This window comes from Aquarana catesbeiana, linkage group LG05 (genome assembly GCF_042186555.1).
Source record: "Aquarana catesbeiana isolate 2022-GZ linkage group LG05, ASM4218655v1, whole genome shotgun sequence".
Lineage (NCBI taxonomy): Eukaryota > Metazoa > Chordata > Amphibia > Anura > Ranidae > Aquarana > Aquarana catesbeiana.
The window spans coordinates 22,193,353-22,218,820 of record NC_133328.1 but is presented as its reverse complement, the minus strand read 5'-3'; the positions used below and the strand labels follow the sequence as shown (position 1 = coordinate 22,218,820).

General features: G+C 45.4%; 1 protein-coding gene across 2 annotated transcripts in view; it reads right to left on the bottom strand.

The window, feature by feature from the left end:
* Positions 1–25,468, bottom strand: part of CRPPA (CDP-L-ribitol pyrophosphorylase A) — a 326,415-nt gene that overhangs the window by 251,489 nt on the left and 49,458 nt on the right. Inside the window, exon 3 of one of the 2 annotated variants that reach the window (XM_073629520.1) lies at positions 11,051–11,200. The exons of the other annotated variant lie outside the window; for it this stretch is intronic. Within the exon in view, the coding sequence (XP_073485621.1) occupies positions 11,051–11,200 (150 nt within the window). The remainder of the gene's footprint in view (positions 1–11,050; positions 11,201–25,468) is intronic. 2 annotated transcript variants of the gene reach the window in all.

Below are 25,468 nucleotides of genomic sequence, written 5' to 3'. Positions count from 1 at the left end.
TTTGCAGCCATAGGTCCCCTGAACTTCAAATTCGGTAGTTAAGGGTTCCTAGATGCCCCCGTATCTCGGGGCCACTTGGTGCTAGGAACCCCAGCTTTGGATATGTTGTGGTACTCGTTCCACTGGGTTTGCACACCAAATTTGGGGTTCCTAGCACCAAATGGCCCCCGAGATACGGAGCCCCAAAAGTCGGTTCGGAAAATGTCATTCTCTGCTGCAGAAAAATGCTTGACTCGAGCATAAGCTGAGGGGGGCATTTTCAGCACAAAAAAATGTGCTGAAAAACTCGGCTTATACTCCAGTATATACGGTATTTATTTATGACGATTTCTAGATTGTAAGCTCTAAAGAGCAGGGCTCTTTGATCCCTCCTGTATCGAATTGTATTGTAAGTGTACGGTCTACCCTCATGTTGTAAAGCGCTGTGCAAACTGTTGGCGCTATATAAATCCTGTATAATAATAATAATTTTAATAGTTATTTGTGTATTTATTTTACATTTATTTATTCATATATTATTATTGTTTTTTGTTTCTTTTTTACAATTTTTCAGTTGAGCAGAAAATCGCAGAAAAACATGGGAAGTACTGCTGTGGGGGAAAAAAAAAGAAAACGCGCAAAAAACGCTCAAATCTGCCCAATTTGAGCTACAAAAAAAGCTCCAGAACTTTTTTGAGCTTTAAGCGTTTGGCTACAGGCGACTTGGAGTAGAGAGGTGAACCGTCTACATAGAGAACAATTGATTTTGTGAATGGTGGGGGGGGGGGGGTATAAAAGCTGGTTTTGTTATGCAATTTTTTTAATGGGCAATTTATTTTTATCTTTTTACATTTTCACAGCAGTTCTGCTTTAACTGTCATAGTTGCTGATGTAACTTTGGCCTACAAGTCTCCCTAGAAGAAAAAGGGATAGGAGTTCAAAGCTGAAGGTCGATTGGCCTCCAGGGACAAATAAGGAGCAAGGAAGCCCCCAATTAGCATATCTGAAATGAAATCAGTTGGTCAGACACTGCCGCTTTTCCGGATCTGTAACCTATGGAATGTCGTCTGCATCCGATCAGACAAAGCAAATTGTCTCCTGGCTTCATTATGGAGGGTAGACAGGGAGAGTGGAGGATGAGAAAGGCTACATGGAAGGGACTGGGACACCGGGGGGGGGGGGGGATTCCTTCCAAAAAAAAACAATGGTCCATTCATGGTAGGTACAGAACCGATGCAGCTCAGGATGAATTAGACCATGAGCACACGCTTCAAGGGACAAAGGTCTGAAATCTGAACTCTGACAGCACAAGGGCTCTTCCTTCCATCCCAAAGGGGAAAATCCCACTGAGATCAGATCGACTGCCGTACTTCTACCAATGACACAGGATGTCTCAAAAGTGGCAAAATCAAAAGTGACACACACTATATTGGTCCAGGGACACACTGTACACCTTTGCTGCCACTGTGCTCTTGCTGGGTGTCCAGTGTGCTCCTGTTCCTTTAAGGGGGATTGGGCTGCCTCCAGGCCCACCTGCCCCTCATCTATCCATTTAATGCATGTGCTTCCATTTTGGAGACGCTTATAAATTCAGTAGTGTTAGGACTGCAAGCAATACACAGGGTGCCGTGAAGAGGCCTTGCAGCTTATGCATGCTAACTAAACCCCTGTTTTTAACGCAGACTGTTGGACAGGTTAATATCGTCAGTTGGCAAGTTGAGCTATGGAATGTTCTGTTTTTGTCTTTCATTTACACGGACACACAGGAGGCACACCTCCACGCACAAGGGAGATGTGTGACGTGGGCATCCCAGGAGGAAGAAGAGGGAACCTATGTCATTTTTTTCCTAGGGGAGAAAGCAGGAAGTACCTGGCCTATCCAACATCTCAACAGTTTCCACACCCTGCGGGTCTGTCAGATCTTTCGGACCTTCAGCATATCTGCGCACGCGCAGGGGAATCCCGTGCACACACCACTAAGCTCTGGTATCTAGGACTGCAGTGTGTGTGTGTGCAGGAATACCCCCCCCCCCCCCCCCGCATGCACGCACAGATGTGCCAGAGGTCTCTATCAGAATGCTGCAGTGCTCATGCACCCATTACTGAATGTGCCTTTCAGGATATGAGATTTGGGCACACCAGGAGGCAGCTGAGGGGTGCGACATTCAATCTGGTCTAGGCGAGAGAGCAGGAAACTCCTGGCTGCAGCACAGAGATGCTAAACAATGAAAAGCGTTCTCCAATTGTGGGGAAAAGGAAAGGGGGAGAAGCCAGGAACAAAACATTTGTAATGGGTGAAGGTCTTAACCACTTGCCTGCCGGGCCAATCTTCACACTTCTCTCCTGAATGTAGAACCCCCAAATGTTTTATATCTATATATATATATATATATATATATATATATATATATATATATATATTTATGGTCGGAGCCCTATGTCCGATATGGACATAGATAACACTTATAGTAAAGATAAGACTTACCATCGGAAATAGACCTAAAAGTGTGGACTTACCATATGAAATGGACCTGAAAGTGTGCCTTGGTCTAATGGCCGGTATGCCAAAATAAGGGGGCATACCCTGGTTTAAGAAATTATTATTCTGTAAGAGAAATGAATGAAATGAATAGTTGAGAAATGCTGTGAAATGGGGATGGGAGGGTGGGTATCGCGCACAGGAAACCGACAAGCACCACAGGTGAGCGGGCTGCTTAAATACCCCCCGGGCTCCTCCCATAAATTCAGGCCACCATACTGGCCTTCCTACTTATGGTCGGAGCCCTATGTCCGATATGGACATAGATAACACTTATAGTAAAGATAAGACTTACCATCGGAAATAGACCTAAAAGTGTGGACTTACCATATGAAATGGACCTGAAAGTGTGCCTTGGTCTAATGGCCGGTATGCCAAAATAAGGGGGCAAAAACATTCAGGTAGGGTTATAATTTTATTGGTTTTCAGTTATTTATTGAGCCAATTTGGAGAATGCCTGTGCCATCTCTGTTTGTGGATTGGGGATGTACCGGGCGAAGCAGGCTGATTTCCACCTGCCTAGTCTTTTGATGATGTGATCTGGCACCCCGTGGCGGGACGCCGCGGAGGCTGCTCCGATGCGGAAAGAGTGTCCGGAATACTGACTAGGGTTAAGGTGAAGATTGCGGAGAAGTATTCTTATGTGACTCACAAACTGAGAGGCGTTTAAGGGTTTGACTGGGAATGGTAGAAGGGGACTGCTGTCTGGTTGCTCAGGCAGGAGAGATAGGAGTCGGTTGAGTACAGCGACTGGACACCAGCTGTTGTTGGTTCTGTAGAGGTGGATGTTCACTCCCGAGCCCGTTTGCTGGGTTTTAGAGACCTCGAGGTGCAGGATAAAGTGGTCTTGGTGTCGAAGCAAGTGTCGTCTGCATAGTACTTGGTCTGTGGGTTTGTTAGAGGTGAATTCGCCAGGCCGCAAGAACCCATAGTAAGCTAAATATATGGCTGCTTGTAAGACCGTGCTGGGGAGCAGACCGAATGGCGATGTAGCCAGAATATTTGACATGTCCCTAAAGATGGGCCCTGTAATGGGCAAGCGCTTAGTGCTGATGACTGGTTGTTGTTTCTGTATTCCCCTTAGGATGGCTCGTATAGCGTGAGATGAGAACAGTGACGATTTCGTCGGGTCTTCAAGTGCCATGAAATGTTGAATGCCGGCTAGGTATAACCGGATGGTGTTGTAGGATAAGGCCAGCTGCGTGTGGCAGTGTGCCGTGAAGGCCAGTACCTGTTTGATATCTGTTGGTTCTTTGCGGCAGGACGTGAGGAATTTATTAAAAGCCTTCCAAGCTGTCTGGTAGGCTTTGAGTGTGTTGCGGGAGAGGGAATTATTTATGAGTTGCGTAGCTCCGTGTAGATGTTGAACTAGTCCAGGGTCAGTTGTGACCAGACGGGGATAGGGGCCGACATTGGATCGGCATCGGGAACCTGTTTGAAAAAGGAGGGATAATTGAAACGTGATAGTGCGTCAGCTGCTGAGTTGTATCTACCGGGTATAAATTCACAGTGTATGTTGAACTGATGTTGTAAAGACAGTTGTACCAACCTGCGCAGGAAGGACATGACTGCTAGGGACTTGGACCTGCCTCTGTTGATGATGTCTGCCGTGGCTTGGTTGTCGGTGGTGAAGACTACGGTTTGTCCTGTCCAGTGGTGGCCCCAGAGTTGTGCGGCTGCCACTATGGGATACAGCTCAAAGAGGGCAGATGTTTGGGAAAAGCCGGGTATCAACAGTATCTGTTGAGGCCAGGGTCCTGAAAACCAATGATGGCCAAAAATTGCCGCGAAACCTGTGGAGGCTGCAGCGTCAGTCACCACCTGGGGTGAATGGATCGAAACCATAGGTATAAATAGAGATATGCCATTCCAGGCGGACAAGAATTCCTCCCACATTGATAGGTCCGCTATAGCTGCGGAGTCTAATTTCAAAATCTGATCAGGGTCTTGAGTTTCTGACAGAAATCTAAGCAGGCGTGATACAAATGTGCGGCCTTGTGGGATAATTCGCATAGCGAAGTTGAGCATACCCAGGAGAGACTGCAACTGTTTTTTGGTACAGCCCTTGGTGTGTGTAAAGTCGTGAAGGACTGCCCTAATGCGTGTTAATTTGTCAGGGGGGAGACTGGCCTGCATTGCGCAGGTATCCAAGCTGACCCCGAGAAAGGTGATGATGTTTGCTGGACCATCGACTTTGTGCTCGGCGATAGGAACATTGAGGTTTCCAAAAATTGCTCTAAGTTTGTCGAGATCTCCTGGGGGCTTGTTGGGCGGTTCTATCAGTAGGAAGTCATCCAGGTAATGGATGACTTCATGGCATTGACCCTTGTGTAATAGTATCCAAACGAGGGACTGTGCGAACGTGTCGAAGAGCCACGGGCTACTCTTCGAACCGAAGGTGAGTTTCGTGGCAAAATAATACGCTTCCTTCCATTTGATGCCGTGCCAGCACCAAAGGGATGGGTGGATGGGCAGGAGCTTGAAAGCATCCGAGATGTCGGCTTTGGAGAGCCAGGCACCTGTGCCTGCTTTGATGATCGCTTGTATTGCCATGTCAACGGAGGAATATTTTAGGGAAAACTCTTCGGAGGGGATCAGGGAATTGAGACTGGGTATGTGCGAAGAATGAGGCGCAGACAAGTCGTACACCAAACGCAATTTATTAGAGAATTTGCCCTTGACAAGCCCAATAGGGCTGACTCTCCATGTGCTGAAAGGGGGGCAAGTGAAAGGGCCTATTACGTAGTCTCGATCTACCTCTGCCTGTAAGAGCTGATCTATGGCCTGTTCGTCGATGGCTGCCGAACGAAGATTGGCGCATTCGTGAGTACTGTGGGGCAGTGCAATGAGGCCGGTGTGAAAGCCTACTGTGAAGCCTTGGATAAGGTAGGTGGCCAGGGAAGGGGTGGGGTGTGAAGTGAGATACAGTCCTAACCATAAGATGTTGATTCGGCTTAGTCATGCCCTCTTGTGTTGCTTGACTTCACACAAATTCCTAGGGTGTGCTCTTTGGCATAAAGTGCAGATGTGAAGTAGACGGCATTGGCTGAAGTTGCAGGACCCATAGTTGAAGTTGTTACAGATGGCTGCCCCTCCCACGGTTCGGACTGGGCGTCCGAGTTTGTCCACCTGAGGCATTGGTTCAGGGATCGACTGGCCCTGTACTGTACCTGAGGTAGAGGGGAACTCGAAGGGCCGTCTGATCGCCGTATTGGCGCACCAGGTGGCAGTGTGGGTGGAAGACTGGCAAATTGCACACAGAGGTGAGCGTAAGCCGGCAAAGTGGCGGCAGAAGAGCTCTGTGTCCATGAGACTCCAATCTGTCGTGATCTGGAATTGTGAGAATCTGGCGGCGGCCTTGGCTGAGAAGGAACGATGATAATCGTAGAAGGCGAAACCTCCATACTTGTGGCCCAAGTCTACCACAGTATGGAGGTATAAGTCCAGCTCTTCCCGCCTGCTAGGGGTGGCTGAGCACAAGACATCTCTGAGCATGCCAAAGGCCAGGGTAAATTCGGGGACTGATAGCTTGCGGTTCAGCCTGGGGTCTTTGGCTTTAAGGACCACCGATATGTCGCCCCAGGAGTAGGCCTTATTTTCTGCCAAATCATGCACGGAGATAAGGAGAGAGGCCAGGTTGACGTCCTTGCCGTCCAAAATGTCCTTCCTGATACTGGTTGGGACCAGGTGGGAGGGGTAGACAATGGCGCTTGAGCCTGAGGTACCTGTAGGAAGAGGTGTCAAGGTCTGAGTTGCAGTTGGGTCGGGGACAGCCGTGGCCGGTCGGGCCTCCAGAAGTGCCACCCTGGCTTGGACGTCTGCAACTGAGGTGGATAGAGATGACACCATCGTGTGTAATTGTGAGATGGCCGATGATATGGACTGGAGGGATGCCTGTTGGGTACTGGGTCCTGCTGCTGGTGGGGGGAAGAGGAGTTTGAAGAGCTCGCCTTTCCTCGCTGTGGCGGGGAAGGGGACACCTCTGCGTCTGAGCTCTGCCGTCAGTTTGGGGATAGTCCATCCCCTGAGGGATTGCACGCTGCCGTTTTCTGAGACCGGAGTAGGTGATAGAGGGGCCGTGAAGTCTTCACTGCCGGCCTGGGACATGGTTGCTCTGGTGAGGATCTCTCGAGCTTTATTTCCTGGTTGACTGTAACCTATTGGGGGTGAGATGAATTTCAAGTTTTTTCTTTGATCCGCTGAGTCATACTTACCCGACTTATTCTCCCTTTTTTTTTTTTTTTTTTTTTTTTACCTGGGGGGATATCGTCCAACCTGGTGCAGGGTGGACCTACTGAACTTTGACTGACCTGAGGAAGATGAAAGGTGACAATTCGTGAAGGGATTGCTAAGTAACTTGAAGCCATGATTTGTATGGTGCTTGCAATTTTGTGACAATGAAATGATTCGAAATGTTTTGCCTTGATTGTGAAATGAATGAACTGCATGACAGAGGTGCGGCCTGGTCGTGTCACGATTTGTTCGACCGTGGACCGGGCTCTGGAGCGTGTATTGGAATGAGGCAACTGAAAATATTGGTGCTCCTGGGACGAATCGGTGCTTGTTTGATGCATCTGGATTCGAATAGGAGTGCAGTATTAAATGAAATGAGAGAAATGATTGTTTTGACCGAGGCTCGAATTGGTTGTGCCGTGTTAGCGACTGGCAACTAACCGAGCTCTGGTGTAGGTATGAAATGTGATCGGAACCAGTGATGCATGCCGTGACGAATGGTGCGCCTCAGATGCGACTGGTTCCGAAACGGTGATGCGTTGTGGGAGTGAAATGGTAGAAATTGCATGACAGAGATATGGGTCAATCCCCCGATGTCTACGATTTAGCTATGATCCGGACTCTGGAGCATGTATCAGAAATGTGGCCAATCCTGGGCACGCCGAGACGAATCGGTGCATTTTCATGCGACTGAATTCCTGTCGGAACGTGATACGTGGGACTGAAATGATAACCATGACAGAGGTACAAATGACTGATAACGTAACTCTGGAGCATGTATAGAAATGAGGCCAATCCTGGGGCACGCCGGGATGAATCGGTGCATTTTTCATGCGACTAAATTCATGTCGGAACGTGATACATGGAAATGAAATGATAACCATGACAGAGGTACAATTGACTGATAAACGTAACTCTGGAGCATGTATAGAAATGAGGCCAATCCTGGGGCACGCCGAGACGAATCGGTGCATTTTTCATGCGACTGAATTAATGTCGGGACGTGATACATGGAAATGAAATGATAACCATGACAGAGGTACAATTGACTGGTAAACGTAACTCTGGAGCATGTATAGAAATGAGGCCAATCCTGGGGCACGCCGAGATGAATCGGTGCATTTTTTTTTTTTTTTTTTTTCTTCATGCGACTGAATTCATGTCGGAACGTGATACGTGGAAATGAAATGATAACCATGGCAGAGGTACAATTGACTGACAATAACGTAACTCTGGTGCATGTATAGAAATGAGGCCGTAATAACTGGGGCACACCGGAACGAATCGGCGCACCTTTGGTGCGACTGGATTCGAATCGGAGCGCGGTAAGTGACTGAAATGAGAAATGATTTGAAATGTCAGAAATGAGTTTAGAAATGTTTCAGAAATGAGAAATGGTTGGTATCGAACTGACTTGATAAATTGCAATTTGCGACTCGCTATGGCTGTCTACCGACGCATATACATATTTTTTTTTTTTTTTTCCTTTTTTTTTCGTTTTTGAATACCGACATGCTAGAAATGAAGCGACGTCTGCGTCGCGGTGCTGTCGAAAGGGTAACATATCGAACGTACGAGCGATATACATTGCAGTTTGTGAAATGCGAGTGAAACGAAAATTTGAAATCACGGTTTAGTGACATGATATGAAAACGAAAAGTCCGACGGGACCTTACCTGCGACAGCCAAGCCAGACGCGTGGTACAAAATACGAACGAAAAACGCGGACTTCGAAGGTTTGAGTACGGAATATCGAATACGGGAACTTGCGAAGCAAGAACTTGCGGACGCTGGTATATCGAATAGTCGGCCTAGTGACGTATATCGCGCACAGGAAACCGACAAGCACCACAGGTGAGCGGGCTGCTTAAATACCCCCCGGGCTCCTCCCATAAATTCAGGCCACCATACTGGCCTTCCTACATATATATATATATATATATATATATATATATATATATATATATATATATATATATATATATATATATATATATATATAGAGAGAGAGAGAGAGAGAGAGAGAGAGAGAGAGAGAGAGAGAGAGAGAGAGAGAGAGAGAGAGAGAGAGAGAGAGAGAGAGAGAGAGAGAATGAGAGAGAGAGGAGAGAGAGAGAGAGAGAGAGAGAGAGAGAGAGAGAGAGAGAGAGAGAGAGATAGATAGATAGATAGATAGATAGATAGATAGATATGTATGGTTATTTTTTAGCAGAGGCCCTATAGATTAAAATGGTGGGTTGTGCAATTTTATTTTTACGTCACATGTTTTTTTGCACAGCAGTTTTTCAAACACAATGGATTTTGTGTTTGGTGCACCATCGGGCTCCGCGATTAGATGGGAGAAGAAACGGCGTGGCGGGAGGGGGGGACTACAACTGTTTAGCCACTTGAATCTCCTCTGCATTACCGGCTCTCTTCACTGCTCCTTCTCACGCCGCCAGCATGTGGAGGACAGGAGAAAAGAGCCAGCTCAATATTCTGCCAATCTGAGCCCACCACTGCTGCCAATCAGTGCCCATTAGTGTCTCCTCATCAATGTCACCTATCAGTGCCACCTACCAGTACCTATCAGTGCCGCCTACACGTGCCCATCAGTGCCACCTACCAGTGTCCATCAGTGCCGCCTGCCAGTGCCCATCAGTGCCGCCTGCCAGTGCCCATCAGTGCCGCCTGCCAGTGCCCATCAGTGTCGCCTGCCAGTGTCCATCAGTGCCGCCAACCAGTGCCCATCAGTGCCATCTATCAGTGCCCATCAATGCCGCCTCATCAGTGCACACATCAGTGAAGGAGAAAAATTACCTCTTTTCAAAATTTTTTGTCTTTTTTTATTTATTTAGCAAAAATTAAAAACCCCAGTGGTGAATAAATACCACCAAAAGAAAGCTCTATTTGTGTGAACAAAATTTTGTTTGGGTACAGCATTGCATGACTGCGCAATTGTCATTCAAAGTGCGACAGCGCTGAAAGGTTAAAATTGGCCTGGGCAGAAAGGGGGGTTAATATATATATAAAAGGTTTGGGGGTTTTAAATACAGTAATACCTTGGTTTGAGAGTAATTTGGTTTGAGAGTGTTTTGCAAGACAAGCAAAATTTCTAAATACATTTTGACTTGATATACAAGCGATGTCTTGATATAAGAGTAGCGTCATATCACAACTGAGTATAAAAGAGAAAAGAGGCGCCCCTAAGTGTAGCAATATGGTTACATTTAATGAAGGTACAACATTTAGCAACTCACATGGTTGATGATTAAAACAGGCACATCTAAGTATGCAGGCATCCGGGGTAAAGCTGTCCACATAGGGCAGTGATGGTGAACCTTGGCACCCCAGATGTTTTGGAACTATGTTACCCATGATGCTCATGCACTCTGCAGTGTAGTTGAGCATCATGGGAAATGTCGTTTCAAAACATCTGGGGTGCCAAGGTTCGCCATCACTGACATAGACCATCCTCCGCACCGCCATCAACGTCATCCCTTCCACGCTGCGCTGCGCGAGCGCTCCAGCCTCACTTTCAGATCGCTCTGCAGGGTAGTCTTCCCGGTCATGATTGCAGACTGACAGCGGTTGAGAGACGGCGGTGCGGGGGATGGTCTATGTGGACAGCTTTACCCCGGATTCCTGCATACTTAGATGTGTATCTTTTAACCATCAGCCGCGTGAGTTGCTAAATGTTGTACCTTCATTAAATGTAACCATATTGCTACACTTAGAGGCGCCTCTCTTCTCTTTTATACTCTGGAGCTCCTGCTGGATTTTGCTTCCAATCCCCTTGTGGGGGCTTCCATTTGTGGATGGACATTTTATGGTTGCGCAACCGATCACATCACTATAATCTTTTTATAGGGACTATAAACTAAAGAATTAATAATAAATGGTTGTGAAACGAATCATCTGAGTTTTCATTATTTCTTATGGGGAAATTCACTTTGATATACAAGTGCTTTGGATTACAAGCATGTTTCTGGAACGAATTATGCTCGCAATCCAAGGTTTTACTGTATTTTCTAGCAAAAATAATGATTTTTACATGTAAACAGAAAGTGTCAGAAAGACCTGGTCTTCAGGTGGGTAATTAAATCCACCCCGATGTGTCCCCACGTCCGATTACTGCCTCGTGTTTATGACTAGCTTTGACTGTTTAAAGATTTGAACTCCAACTCATTTTCACTTTTCAAATTTTTCTGGTGTCACTTTTTGTCAGTCCAGTTTTTTTTGAAGTTTGGAGCCCCGGGGCGGGTTTAACTCAGAAATCCTAAGATCTGAGGTCTGCACTGGAAACACATGTCCACTTACCTGAAGGTACGCTTTATAAATGACGTCAAACAGGAAAGCCTGGGGCATCTCGCTGGCTCTGTGTTTAGTGCGTTCCAGTGAATGGGCCAGACACCCATCAGAGGAGGAAGCGATGACGGTGGACACTAATGGACGCACCGCGCCGGCCGCCTGCGGGGGGAAAAACAAAAATCAGAGGTTTCACGTTGTCAGCTGGAAAAACAGGACATTGTGAAGCGCTGTGCATGGATAATAGGTGTCCTGTGCTTCTGGTTTAAATTGGTAACACAGTAAAGCCCCAAAGATAATTATGGTGGAACTCCAGCCAAACATCCCAATAAATACCGTACATGGAAACTGTATAACCCGGTAAAAGATCTGCGATTCTGTTCAGTCGTTCTCGTGATTCTCACACCCCCTGCTGCAGTTCACAGGATGAAGGTGACACCACTATTCACTACCTGCAACAATGCAACCTCTGGGGGTTGATTTATTAAAACTAGAATATGCAAAACCAGGTGCAGCTGTGCATGGTAGCCAATCAGCTTCTAACTTCAACTGGTTCAATTAACCACTTGCCATCTGGGCCAATTCTGGCACTTCGCTCCTACGTGTAAAAAAACATCATTCCCCAAACATTATTTATGTTTTCTTAGCAGAGACCCTAGGGGAATAAAATAGCGGTCGTTGCAACTTTTTATGTCACATGGTATTTGCGCAGCAATTTTTCAAACACATTTTTTTTGGGGGGGGGGGGGGGGGGGGGGGGGGGACATATTTATGAATTAAGAAAAAACAAAAACACTAAAGTTAGCCCAATTTCTTTGTATAATGTGAAGAATGATGTTATGCCGAGTAAATAAATACCCAACATGTCACGCTTTAAAATTGCACAGACTCGTGGAATGGCGCCAAACTTCAGTACTTAAAAATCTCCAGAGGCAACGCTTTAAAAATTTTTACAGGTTACATGTTTAGAGTTACAGAGGAGGTCTTGGGATAGAATTATTGCTCTTGCTCTAAAGTTTGCGGCGCGACCTCACATGTGTGTATTGAACGCCGTTTACATATGTGTGCACGACGTAGGTATGTGTTAGCTTCTGCGTGGGAGCTTGCGGGGACGGGGGCACTTTAATTGTTTATATTTTTTTTTTTTTATTATTATTTGTATTTTTTACACTTTCCCTTTAAATTTTTTTTTTTATCACTTTTATTTCTATTACAAGGAATGTAAACATCCCTTGTAATAGGAATTGGAGCATGACAGGTCTTCTTTATGGAGAGAGGCGGGGTCTACACCCCTCTCCTCCAGGCTGGAAAGCCAGGGATAAAAAAAAAAACAAAAAACGATCTCGGTTTTCCAGCCGAATACACGCTAGTGTTTACAATTGCCAGCCAGACGTGATGGCATAACATCGCACAAGGGCCTCCGAGAGTCATAGAGATGACCGGGGACCATCTGTTCCTTGGAAATCTCTATGGTCAACTTCCCGCACCAGCAGATTCCTTCTCTGGCTTGCCAATCACACGGGCGGCTAGAGGGGGGGTGACACACATACATGTCCCCTGCCGCCGACTGTAAGAACGATTGTTCTTACTCTGAAGGAAATCCCCAATGCTTGTAGGTGCAGGCATTGTCCCGGTATAACCACTAAAAACGGGAGGATGTCCATGTACGCCCTCCTGGCGGGAAATGGTTAAGCTTTGACATAAAAACCTGGAAGCGGATTGGTTCCTATGCAGAGCTGCACCAGATTTTGCACTCTCCAGATTTAGCAATTCAACCCCCATAGTGTTATTTCCCCACCTTAAGCCAGGTTCACATATGCGGGGGGTTTCTCCACATCCAATTCGCATGACAGGTAAATGTGACCAGGTCTCAATGGCGCCGGTTCACATAAGTCCGGGGCAGCTGCGGTTGGCATTCAAAAATGGTCCTATGTGTGTTTGGGTTGATTCAGATGCGAGTTCAGGCAAAAATTCAGGCCTGAATCGCACCTGAACCAGTGAACAGTGACGCACCGGACCCCAGGCCCGAAACCACGGCCACACATATGTGAACTCGGCCTGAAATTGTTTGCACACCCTAACTCCTCCTTATTTGATCCCTTTTGGTCTGTTAAAGCAAAGTTGTAATGTACACATATAATACCTTCTCTTGTTCACCCCTGATAATTATTTCCCTTTGGGATTTATAAAGTATTCTGAATCAACATGCAATTAAAGTTAAAAAATTTAAATAAATGTTGTTTGCAAGAAATACCTCTTTTGAGACCAAGTGACACCATCACTGGGACTATCTGCTGGCCTTTGCTGGCCTTTTTGTTGGGGGGGGGGGGCTTATGCAAACATCACAGCACCTTGCAACCATTTTCTGTCAAGAACATTAGATGAAAGAACATCTCCAGCATCCCTTGATGTGATGGGGGACTGTGATGTGATAGGAGACTCTGAAATGATGGGGGACCTCTGACGTGATGGGGTGGGGGCTTTGATGTGATGAGGAGACTGTGATGTCATAGGGGGTACTCTGACAAGACTGGAAGACTGTGGTGTGATAAGAGAAATGTCATCAGCACACCAAGGATTTCTCAGAAGGGTCCCAAGCTTTATTCACACGGTCACACGGCACACACACGACAGCGTTTTCGGAGCCACACAGGGCCCCTTTATCACCTGTCTGACGAAGGGGCCCCGCGTGGCTCCGAAACGTTGTTGTGTGTGTACCGTGTGCATCAAGTGTAGCACTGAAGTGCCAAACTAAGTGAACGTGGTTAAACATAAATAACATAATAAATTTATACACATATATATAAATGACACATGTGATGAAAAATTGTGTGGAAAAAAAACAGATAAAATGAATTGAATTAAATTAAGAAATAAAGTCTGTAGGAGTCTTTAAAGATCCACAGTGTGCAGTGATTAATAACAGTCCATATTGAAGTGAGATTGTCTTGATCACCGTGCATAAAACCAATGGCAGTGGAGTCTTCTCGACGCGTTTCGTCTCATTAGACTTCGCCTGGGGTCTAGGGGTGCAACGGATCAAAAAACTCACGGATCGGATCGATCCTCGGATCAGAGTCACGGATCGGATCATTTTTGGATCAGCAAAACAAAAAAAACAAAAAAAAAAAAAAAACACACAAATCTTGTTACACCCACCAGAGTTTTAGATTTAAAAGCTATTTTCAACACAAAACCAAGCTTATATGCATAAATACAGTATTTGTAGATCGGACAGACTGTTTAGATGTTAGATTTTAAAAGCAACAGCAAACCTGCTGACCTTACATGGTTGCTAATGTGACAGAACACCTCTGATTTTCACATTTAACATTAAATGTGAAAATCAGAGGTGTTCTGTCACATTAGCAACCATGTAAGGTCAGCAGGTTTGCTGTTGCTTTTAAAATCTAACATCTAAACAGTCTGTCCGATCTACAAATACTGTATTTATGCATATAAGCTCGGTTTTGTGTTGAAAATAGCTTTTAAATCTAAAACTCCGGTGGGTGTAACAAATGTCCGCTTGCCCCCTTCTCACTCTATCATTACTGTACTGTGCAGGAGTGTGGGGTGTAGCAAGATGGCGGCGACGAAACGTCACTTCCTGACGAGACAGCGGCCACTTCCGGGTGTACCAAGATGGCCGCCGCTCCGGAGCTAGGCCGAAGCCGCGGCCTTTCCTATGGCCGAGGCCGCAGAGTGCGGATCAACCTCCGCGGATCGGCACACCCGCGATCCGCGGAGGTTGATCCGTACGGATCACGGATCGGCGACGATCCGTTGCACCCCTACTGGGGTTTAATGAGACGAAACGCGTTGGGGCACTCCACACGATTTTATACAAAGCGCTTTTTTTTACTTCACAAATGTAAGTGTTCTACTTTTTAATAAATTTCTATTGCTTACGGAATTATGCTATGTGGCCCCTTTTTTATTTTCTATGGGCCATCTTCTCCTGATGTGTAACCATCCGTATGGAGACGATCCTTCCATGAAGGTTTTAGAGACTCCAGGCTCCAATTACTGAGGACTCCCAAGGTTCCACCCCTATTGTCAGCTGACAATACAAGCTGGTTTGACTCATAGAACGTACGTTCTTTTGAATTCAAAATTTCTGGTAAGCCTGCACTTATCCTGGTGGTGGCAACATCACACTGTTGTTCTTTTTTTCCATCTACCATATTGGTTTTATGCACGGTGATCAAGACCATCTCACTTCAATATGGACTGTTATTAATCACTGCACACTGTGGATCTTTGAAGACTCCTACAGACTTTATTTCATAATTTAATTCAATTCATTTTATCTGTTTTTTTCACACAATTTTTCATCACATATGTCATTTATATATATGTGTATAAATCTATTATGTTATTTATGTTTATAACATAACCACGGTCACTTAGTTTGGCACTTCAGCGCTACACTTGATGCACTTGTTGATTTGAGCAAAATTCCTGTTTGTTGTGTTAGCTGCTAATATTTCGGGCAGTGCGGAGTATTTTATTAAATTTTGTGTGTGTACCATGTGACCATGTGAATAAAGCTTTGGACCCTTCTGAGGAATCCTTAGTGTGCTGATGACATTTCTCCATTTAGATTGTCTGTGGTTTACAGCCTGTGGTCATTAACCACTTCAGCCCCGGAAGGATTTACCCCCTCCCTGACCAGAGCACTTTTTGCAATTCAGCACTGCATCGATTTAACTGACAATTGCGCGGTCATGCTACACTGTACCCAAACAAAATTGATGTCCTTTTTTCCCCACAAAGCTTTCTTTTGGTGGTATTTGATCCCCTCTGCAGTTTTTATTTTTTGCGCTATAAACAAAAAAAAAAAAAAGAACGACAATTTTGAAAAAAAAAAAATTTTTTTTTTACTTTTTGCTATAATAAATATCCTCCAAAAATATACAAAAAAAAAAAAAATTTCTTTCTCAGTTTAGGCCGATATGTATTCTTCTACATAAGAAAAAAAAAAAATCGCAATAAGCGTATATTGATTGGTTTGCGCAAATCTTATAGCGTCTACAAAATAGGGGATAGTTTTATGGCTTTTTTTTTTTTTTTTTATTAGTAATGGCAGCGATCTGCAATTTTTATTGTGACTGCGACATTATGGCGGACACATCGGACAATTTTGACACTATTTTGAGACCATTGTCATTTATACAGCGATCAGAGCTATAAATATACACTGATTACTGTGTAAATGACACTGGCAGGGAAGGGGTTAACCACTAGGGGGCGATCAAGGGGTTAAGTGTGTCCTAGGAAGTGATTTTAACTGATGACAGGAAGCAGTAGATCCCTGTCATGTCACTAGGCAGAACGGGGAAACGCCTTGTTTACATAGGCATCTCCCCGTGGATTCTGTGACACCGAATCCACGGGACCCGCAGTCACGGAGCACGCGGCAGGCGCACGCCCACAATGCCGCATCTTAAAGGGGGCGTACCTGTACGCCCATTTGCCCAGCCGTGCCATTGTGCCAACGTATATTGTCGTGCGCTGGTCGGCAAGGGGTTACAGCACCCAGCCAATATTACAGCCGTTTTCATGAATGTATGCGTGGGGAATAATGCGTTTGTGATGTGATAGGGGGATTCTGATGGGAAGGGGGGACTTTGACATGGCTAGGAGACTGTGATGTGATAGGAGGACCTCCTGAAGTGAAGGGGGAATTCTGATGGGAAGGGGGGACTCTGACATGAAGGGGGACCCCTGACATGACTGGGAGACTGTGATGCGATAGGGGGCTGAGACATGAAGGGGGACTTTAAAATGAAGAGGGGGGGGGTCTCTGACATGAAGAGGGACCTCTGGCGCAATGGGGGCTTCTGATGTAAAGTTAATTTCATTAAGGTGGTTGCGTGCATCTTCCCAGGCTCAGGTTTCCCATTGATGAGTAACATTTATGGTGTCTACAGATTGGGCCTCAAGATTGAATCGAATTGTCTTGAGATTTTGTGTAAAGGGTTCCCGTGACTGAAAAAAAGGTTAATAAATGCTGCCCTGAGAGTTCTTGCTGGGTGCCACCATCTTGGATGTGATATCCAAGATGTGGTACTCAAGTGACACTCTATAGCAGGGGTCTCAAACTGGCGGCCCTCCAGCTGTTGAGAAACTACAAGTCCCGTCATGCCTCTGCCTGTGGGAGTCATGCTTGTAACTGTCAGCCTTGCAACGCCTCATGGGACTTGTAGTTTCGCAACAGCTGGAGGGCTGCTGTTCTGTCAAAATAGCCAACACGTCAGAAACTCCAACTACTAAACTTCCGGTTTCTTTAACCACTTCAATACCAGGCACTTAGACACCTTCCCGCCCAGCCCAATTTTCACCTTTCAGCGCTGTTGCAATTTGAATGACAATTGCGCGGTCATGCTACACTGTACCCAAACAAATTTTTTATCATTTTGTTCCCACAAATAGAGCTTTCTTTTGGTGGTATTTTATCACCTCTGCGGTTTTTAATTTTTGCGCAACAAATAAAAAAAGACCGAAAATTTAGAAAAAAAACAAGTTTTTCTTTGTTTCTGTTAAATTTTTTTGTAAATAAGTACGCTTTCTCCTTCAATAATGGGCACTGATACGGCGGCACAGATGGGCACTGATACGGCGGCACTGATGGGCACCGATGAGGTGGCACCAATGAGGTGGCACTGATGAGGTGGCACTAACGGGCACTGATGATGGGCACTGATAGGCGGCACTGATGGGCACTGACAGGTGGCACTGATAGGTGGCACTGGTATGCGGCACTGATGGGCACTCATAGGTGGCACCGATGGGCACACATAGGCGGCACTGATGGGCACTCGTAGGTGGCATTGATTGGTATATATGGGTGGTACTGATGGGTACGTATGTGTGGCACTGATGTGTGGCACTGATGGGCACAGATGGGCACTGATGGGCACTGACAGGTGGCACTGATGGGCAATGACAGGTGGCACAGATGGGCAATGACAGGTGGCACAGATGGGCAATGACAGGTGGCACAGATGGGCAATGACAGGTGGCACTGATAGAGCATTGCTGGGCAGATCTGGGCATATCATGGACATCATAGTGCCAATCAGTGCCCATTTGTGGGCACTGATTGGCACAGATTGGGCACATGTGGATGGCCATGGGGTACATACCTGGCCATCCACGTTGCCCCTTCCCTGGTGGTCCTAGTGGCATCCCTGGTAGTCCAGTGGGGTGATCTGAGGGGGGGCTGCACTGATAAACAATCAGCGCAGACCCCCCCTGCCAGGAGAGCCGCCGATCGGCTCTCCTCTACTTGCGTCTGTCAGACGCGAGTGAGGAAGAGCCGATCAACGGCTCTTCCTATTGACAGCGTGATCAGCCGTGATTGGACACGGCTGATCACGTGGTAAAGAGCCTCCGCCGGAGGCCTTTTACCAAGATCAGTGTAGCGGTGTGTCAGACTGACACACCGCTCCACCGATCGCCGCGATGCGCGCCCCCGGGGGCGCGCTGCGGCATGTTATCCTGCTGGACGTCATATGACGTCCAGTCAGGATAACAGAACCACTTCCCGGACGTCAATCCGCTATGTCATACTTACCTCCTCTGTCCAGTTGGTTTTGCAGAGTGGCCCCGATCCTCCTCTTCTGGGGTCCCTCAGCGCCGCTCCTGGCTCCTCCCCGCATCGAGTGACCCGTTGGAGAAGCACTCTCCTTCAGGACACCCCTGCGGGCGCGTCCATTGACACAGACGACAGGACTCGGCCCCACCCCCCCATCGCCCGCATCATTGGATTTGGAGCAAATATCTTCGCTGCTATCATAGTATCCAATCAGGACACGAGACACGGGCTAGAGCTGGTGTGCTCGTCCCCGAGCAAGAAAGACCGGGTTCAGGCAAGTAAAACGGGGGGCTCTGGGGGGGCTACTGCATGACAGAAGGTTTTTCACCTTAATGCATAGGATGCATTAAGAGGAAAAAACACATGAGGGTTTACAACCCATTTAAAACATCAGTAATTGGAGATTTTGACGAATTGCTGTTTGGACACAACAGCCATTTGTGACGGCAGCGTATGTGATGCCATCTGGTTCCTCCAAATATCTGGTCCAGGTTGCAGGCATCTAGAGATACTGCTCGTAATTGCTGGAGTATTGATAAGCCTTGCTTTAAAGCTCACTTGTGAGTATAATTCTTGATATATTTTATAAATACATTTTATCTTTGGTAATGCACAAGGTCGGTGCGCTCCCTCCTTCTCTTTTTGTACGTACCGGCAACCAAATACAGTCCGGTGCACGATATTATGAGCAGAGAGAGACTGTCAACAAAATGGCCGCCTCCAAGGCGGCGACAACTTTAGCCGCTGTGCTGTCAAAACGGCTAAATCTTCCTGTACCGGACTGTATTCGGTTGCCGGTGTTGTGTCCAAACAGAAATTCGTCAAAATCTCCAAGTGCTGGTGGTTTAAAGAAACCAGGAAGTGACGTGGTTGGAGTTTCTGACCAGTAGGCTAATTTGACAGAACACCACCGGTTTGAGACCCTTGCATTATAGTATTCCCCTTCGTTTCCCCACCCCTCCAGAGCTACATAAAAGGTTATGCAGGGAGCTCAAAAGGAGGCGCTGGACCAGCACAGGCAGTATTAGAGCAGGGTTTCAAAACCAGGGTTCCATGGAACACTAGGGTTCCTCCTGAGGTTGCTAGGGGGTTCCTTGAGCAATGAGCAATTTTTAACTCTCAGATAAGTTCCCACTGACACCATTGATCTTTTTAGCTATCTGTAAGGAGGTAATTCTTCCCAATGACCACAAGTGTAAGGAGCATTCTTCCCACTGACCATCACACTAATGTATCAAGAGTTGTAGATATAGTAATTTTTAGCAGGACTTCCCTGAGACCAGAAAGCTATTCCAAGGGTTCCTCCATGTAGAAAAGGTTGAGAAAGGCTGAATTAGAGATTGTGTTATGCCGCATACACACGAGCGGAATGTCCAACAGAAAAAGTCAGATGGAAGCTTTTCATCGTATATTCCGATCGTGTGTAGGACTTTTTTCTCGAAAAATCTGACAGACCTAGAAATAGAACATGTTCTAAATCTTTCCGACGGACCCAATTCCTATCGGGAAAACCGATTGTCTCTATGCTGTTCCGACGGACCAAAAAAAGACGCATGCTCTGAAGCAAGTACGAGACGGAAGCTATTGGCTACTGGCTATTGAACTTCCTTTTTCTAGTCCCGTCGTAAGTGTTGTAGGTCACCGCGTTCTGGACAGTTGGATTTTGGGTTGACCGTGTGTAGGCAAGACCGCTTGAATGGAATTCTGGTGGAGTTCCTTCGGAGAAACCGTCGGAGTTTATTACGACGGCTAAACCGGTCGTGTGTACAGGGCATTAGGGAACTGAATCTTCCTGGCGAAGTCAATTTCTCCTGTCAAGTTCAGTGGCACGTTGCAAGTCAATAAACCGCCAATTACGGGAAGGAAAAAACACTGCAAGTAAGCATTTAGCATACTTGATTTTTTTTTCCTCTTTTACCTCCATTTTGTAAGTTGGATAAAAGGTCCCTTTAATATGACTTCAAGACTTGAGTTGGTTCTCAGCCAATACACTATAGCTTCTCTTCAAGAGAAGCAATCAATTCGGCAATTAATGTAATTAATTCTAAGCTCCATCTGAACATGGAGAGTATGAAATTACGAACTTCCCAACCAAAATAAGTCTAATTGCACTTTATGGGCCATTAAAGCATCTGTGACTGCATTTTCCTCTGAAACCTCCTTTTCATCTCGCTGTTGGTTGGAGGAATGTATGTTTGTGTGGAAACGGCTGTGCAGCGTTCAATCATCGAGTGCATTCAAATTTGTTTATTTTCTTTGGTGTAATTAGGAATAATATGGAGGTACCTAATGTGTGCGAAACCAAAATCCCAGTAAATTCCATATTAGCTCCAATGTAAACAATGTATCACCCGCCATTGTTTTCACTCGTTCTCGTCCCCTCTGTTTATTGTATGGAGAATCGTTCATTTCATTTTCTTTATGGCCCTTATTACTTAGACATCAACATATCTTGTAAGACTTTGGAAAGTCAGCAAAACCCTACAGAAAAATGGATATGTAAACCCAAAACACTAAAATGTTCAGATCAAAAGCCCATTTCATTTTTTTTAAAGCTGAACCCTTTCCCCTCAGTCCTGCACGGTTTACTTTAAAAATAGTAAGACATGGACTCACAAACCTACAGGATTGCCCTCATAACACAAACAGACCACTGGTTCTCTGAACGAGCGTGATGACATCACTGCTAGACTCCGACCAACACGTTTCGTCCAACGGGACATCTTCTGAGGCAGTGGAGTAAAGTACAATTGAAATTACAGTGATCTTGTGCTTAACCTAGCAATCCATCATCAATCAAAATAGTATTGAATTATTGCCAAAGTGTGAAATAATGTTCAATAAACGTTCATAAAAGTAGTGACACAATATAGTTAAAAAAGTGCAAAAAAAGTCCATAAGTAGAAGTAATGCAGTGGTTCAAGATAGTGTAGATGAAATTTCAAAAAAACTTGACAAATTTATCCAATGAGTGAAACTGCTGACACCACACCAATGTGCTCACAGAACTCTAACCTCATGGGCATAGGTTAAATGCCTTTATAAATCCAATGGGAACAGTGAGTTTCACGTCCAGGATCAACAGCAAGATATTATAGATCAAAAGGTTCCACCCCTCGTAACCGATATTACGATCCACATGTAAGGTAAATAAGCCTCCAATAGTTTATTACCATAATAAAAAGAGTTTATTAAATAAAATACCTGCTTACATGAAAGCGAAAACAGGAATTTGGAAGGGAACCAATGTTGGAGCTTGCCCGGGGATCACTGCCACATCCCAGAAAAGGAGAGAAACCAAAGAGGAAGATGTGCCCCAAAGGGGATAATACGGGCAGAGTGTCACCGGGAAATGAATGAATGGTGCAAACGTCAAGTACACAAATATTCTTAAAAATTATTAACAAAAGTTTATTGAGTACAAAAAAACTCCTGAAGAAGGAAATACACTGTATAGAGGGAACATAATTTCTCTATATTCCGAAACATGTAGAGTATTTTGTGCTGCGGTATTCTCATTCCAGCGGGTCATTTTTGAATTTGCTGGGAGGACATACCAATGCACCTCAGCAGTTTGATTACCATTTATTCATTGTCTCTTCTACTCACGTGATTTTATATCATATATGTTTATGTATATTTTGTACTCAAACTTTTGTTAATAATTTTTAATAATATTTGTGTACTTGACGTTTGCACCATTCATTCATTTCCCGGTGACACACTGCCCGTATTATCCCCTTTGGGGCACATCTTCCTCTTTGGTTTCTCTGCTTACATGAAAGCAGCAGCAAGTGCGCCAAACAGAGACAAACATTTGGTGTTTCACGCCACCTCGCACGTCACTTCCGGTCCGCGGTATACTCCGGCCACGCCCTACGCGTTACGTCGCGTGACTTCCTCAGGGGGAGTAAAAATAACTGGAGTGTATTACACCAAGGTGTTCCCCCTTTCTCTACCTATGAAGAACATGGTGCAGTTGTAGGATAAAGCCATCCATCCATTTGGGATCTAAGCACTGTAGTCAACAAAGCTCTGTATGACCTCCTACATCATGGATATGCAATTAGCGGACCTCCAGCTGTTGCAAAACTAGAAGTCCCATCGTGCCTCTGCCTCTGGGTGTCATGCTTGTGGATGTCAGTCTTGCTATGCCTCATGGGAATTGTAGTTCTGCAACAGCTGGTGGTCCACTAATTGCATATCCCTGTCCTACATACTGGGGTCTTATTATCTGGTAAGCAGCCGCCGTGTTTGGTACATTGAAGATGATAACAATGAAGATATAATTTCTTTCACGGTGGATTTTAAAGTATAACTAAAAGCAAAACTTCTTATTTTAAGTTTTAGATAGCGTAGAGAGGGATTAGGGATTAGAACCCCTGTCAGTTTTTATTGCTGTCTGTGCCCCCCGTTAGGGAGATCCTCCCCCTCTATTTGTCCTGTTTACTTCATTGAAAGTGAAAGTAAAAGAAAATCCCAAATTTGGGTTGTCCCCAGTAAAATAATAGCGAGGGAAATCTTCCAATGGGGACACTGGTTCTGGTGACCTCAGGGTCTCCAAGCAATTCCATTAGATTGCAGGGGTTTCTTTTTACTTCCTGTTTTGACTATGGGACAGGAAGTGAAGGGAAATCTCTCCAAAGGGACACAGATGGCAAAAAATTAACCTGACAGGAGTTATAACCCTCCCTTACTATAGCAAAAAAAAAAAAAGTGTTGCCTATTGTTCTACCTTCATTTCACAGTTTATACGTTGGATGGGACTTTGTATCTTTAAAATGGAGTTCGTCCTGTAAAAAACAAAAAAAAATTTGCGGCTGACTTTTAATATAAAGACCCTTACCTGTCCATGTATACCGCAATGTCTGCACCCCTAGCTGATTCATCCATCGGCTCTGGGTGGAAGCGCCAGCATCTACACTAAGGGAAACAGGAAGTGAAGCCTTGGGGCTTCACAGCCTGTTTCCTGCTGCGCAAGCGCCAGTCACAGTGCGCTTTCTGAATGATCCCGCTGTCTTCTTTCTGGGACCTATGTGTCTCCCAGAAGGCAGCAGGGGGGGGGGGGTTAGAAGGAGGAGGGGTCAGAAATGTTGTAGATCACCACGATTGTTGTGCGCCAATCTTACCCGGAAGTAGGAGCAGGTACCTGGTTTTGACAAGTATCCTCCTCCCCCCTTCCCCCCCAAAGAGTGTCAAGTGTAGCAGTGGAAGGGGAGTGGAGTGCAAACAAGCGGAGCTTCCTCTTTTAGGTGAAGCTCCACTTTAATATTGCATTTTCTGCACATTTATTTGCACTATTGCTTTTGTACATTGATTCTCATTAGGACTCTTGAGAAGAGAATGCACTTTGATTTATAGTGAATTTAAAAGAAAAGCACAAACAATTTTTCTGTATAGTTGTATTCAGATATTTATGTGTTTAATGTTGGTGAGTGCTGCTGGTTGTCAGGGCTTCCTTCTCCGAGCTGGCCGCTCAGTGACTCAGCTGTTGATGATATCCTGCTCGTCAGTCCTGCTTACTTAACCCTTTCATGACTAAGCCTATTTTTGAAATTTGGTGTTTACAAGTTAAAATCCGTATTTTTTGCTAGAAAATTACTTTACATACATTAACATTACATTATATATATTTTTTTAGCAGAGAATCTAGAGAATAAAATGACGATTGTTGCAATATTTTTTATCACACGGTATTTGTGCAGCGGTGTTTTAAACGCAAATTTTTGGAAAAGTGACACTTTCATGAATTTTAAAAAATCCAAACAGTAAAGTTACCCCAATTTTTTTGCATAATGTGAAAGATGATGTTACGCCGAGTAAATAGATACCAAACATGTCACCCTTTATAATTGCACGCACTCGTGGAATGGCGACGAACTACGGTACCTTTGAATTTCCATAGGCGACGCTTTAAAAAATTTTTACGGTTACCAGGTTTGAGCTACAGAGGAGGTCTAGGGCTAGAATTATTGCTCTCGCTCTGACGATCGCGGCGATACCTCACATGTGTGGTTTGAACACTGTTTACATATGCGGGCGCGACTTCCGTATGCGTTTTCTTCGCTGCGCGAGCTCGCGGGGACAGGGGCACTTTAAAAAATTTTTTTTTTTTTTTTTTATTTATTTTATTTATTTTTGTACTTTATAAATTGTGTTTAAAATTTTTTTTTTTTTTTTTTACTTTTATTGCTGTCACAAGCAATGTAAACATCCCTTGTGACAGTAATATGTGGTGACAGGTACTCTTTATGGAGGGATGGGGGGTCTAAAAGACCCCCCATCCCTCCTTTACACTTCAAAGTATTCAGATCGCCGAAAACGGTGATTCTGAATACTGTGTACTTTTTTAAATTCTGCGCAATTGGCAGCCGAGTAAACGGGAAGTGACGTCATGACGTCACTTCCGCATTTACAAGAAGAAGGCTGGAACGAAGCCGCTCGCAGCTTCGTTCCAGTCCGCCCCCAGCCGCCGATCGCACGGGAGGCCCGGTAACAGCAGCGGGAGGTGGCGGGAGGGGGGGATGTCCCCTCCCGCTCCTCCGGTATAACAGCCGAGCGGCTTTTAGCCGCATCGATTGTTATACTCGGGTAGCCGATCGCCCGCTGAAAACAACGGTACCGGGATGATGCCTGCAGGTGCGGGCATCATCCCGGTATAACCCCGGAAAGCCGAGGCCGCATATATGCGTTCGGTCGGCGGGAAGGGGTTAACCACTTGAGCCCCGGACCATTATGCTGCCTAAGGACCAGAGGTCTTTTTCCAATTTGGCACTGCGTCGCTTTAACTGCTAATTGCGCGGTCATGCAATGCTGTACCCAAACGAAAT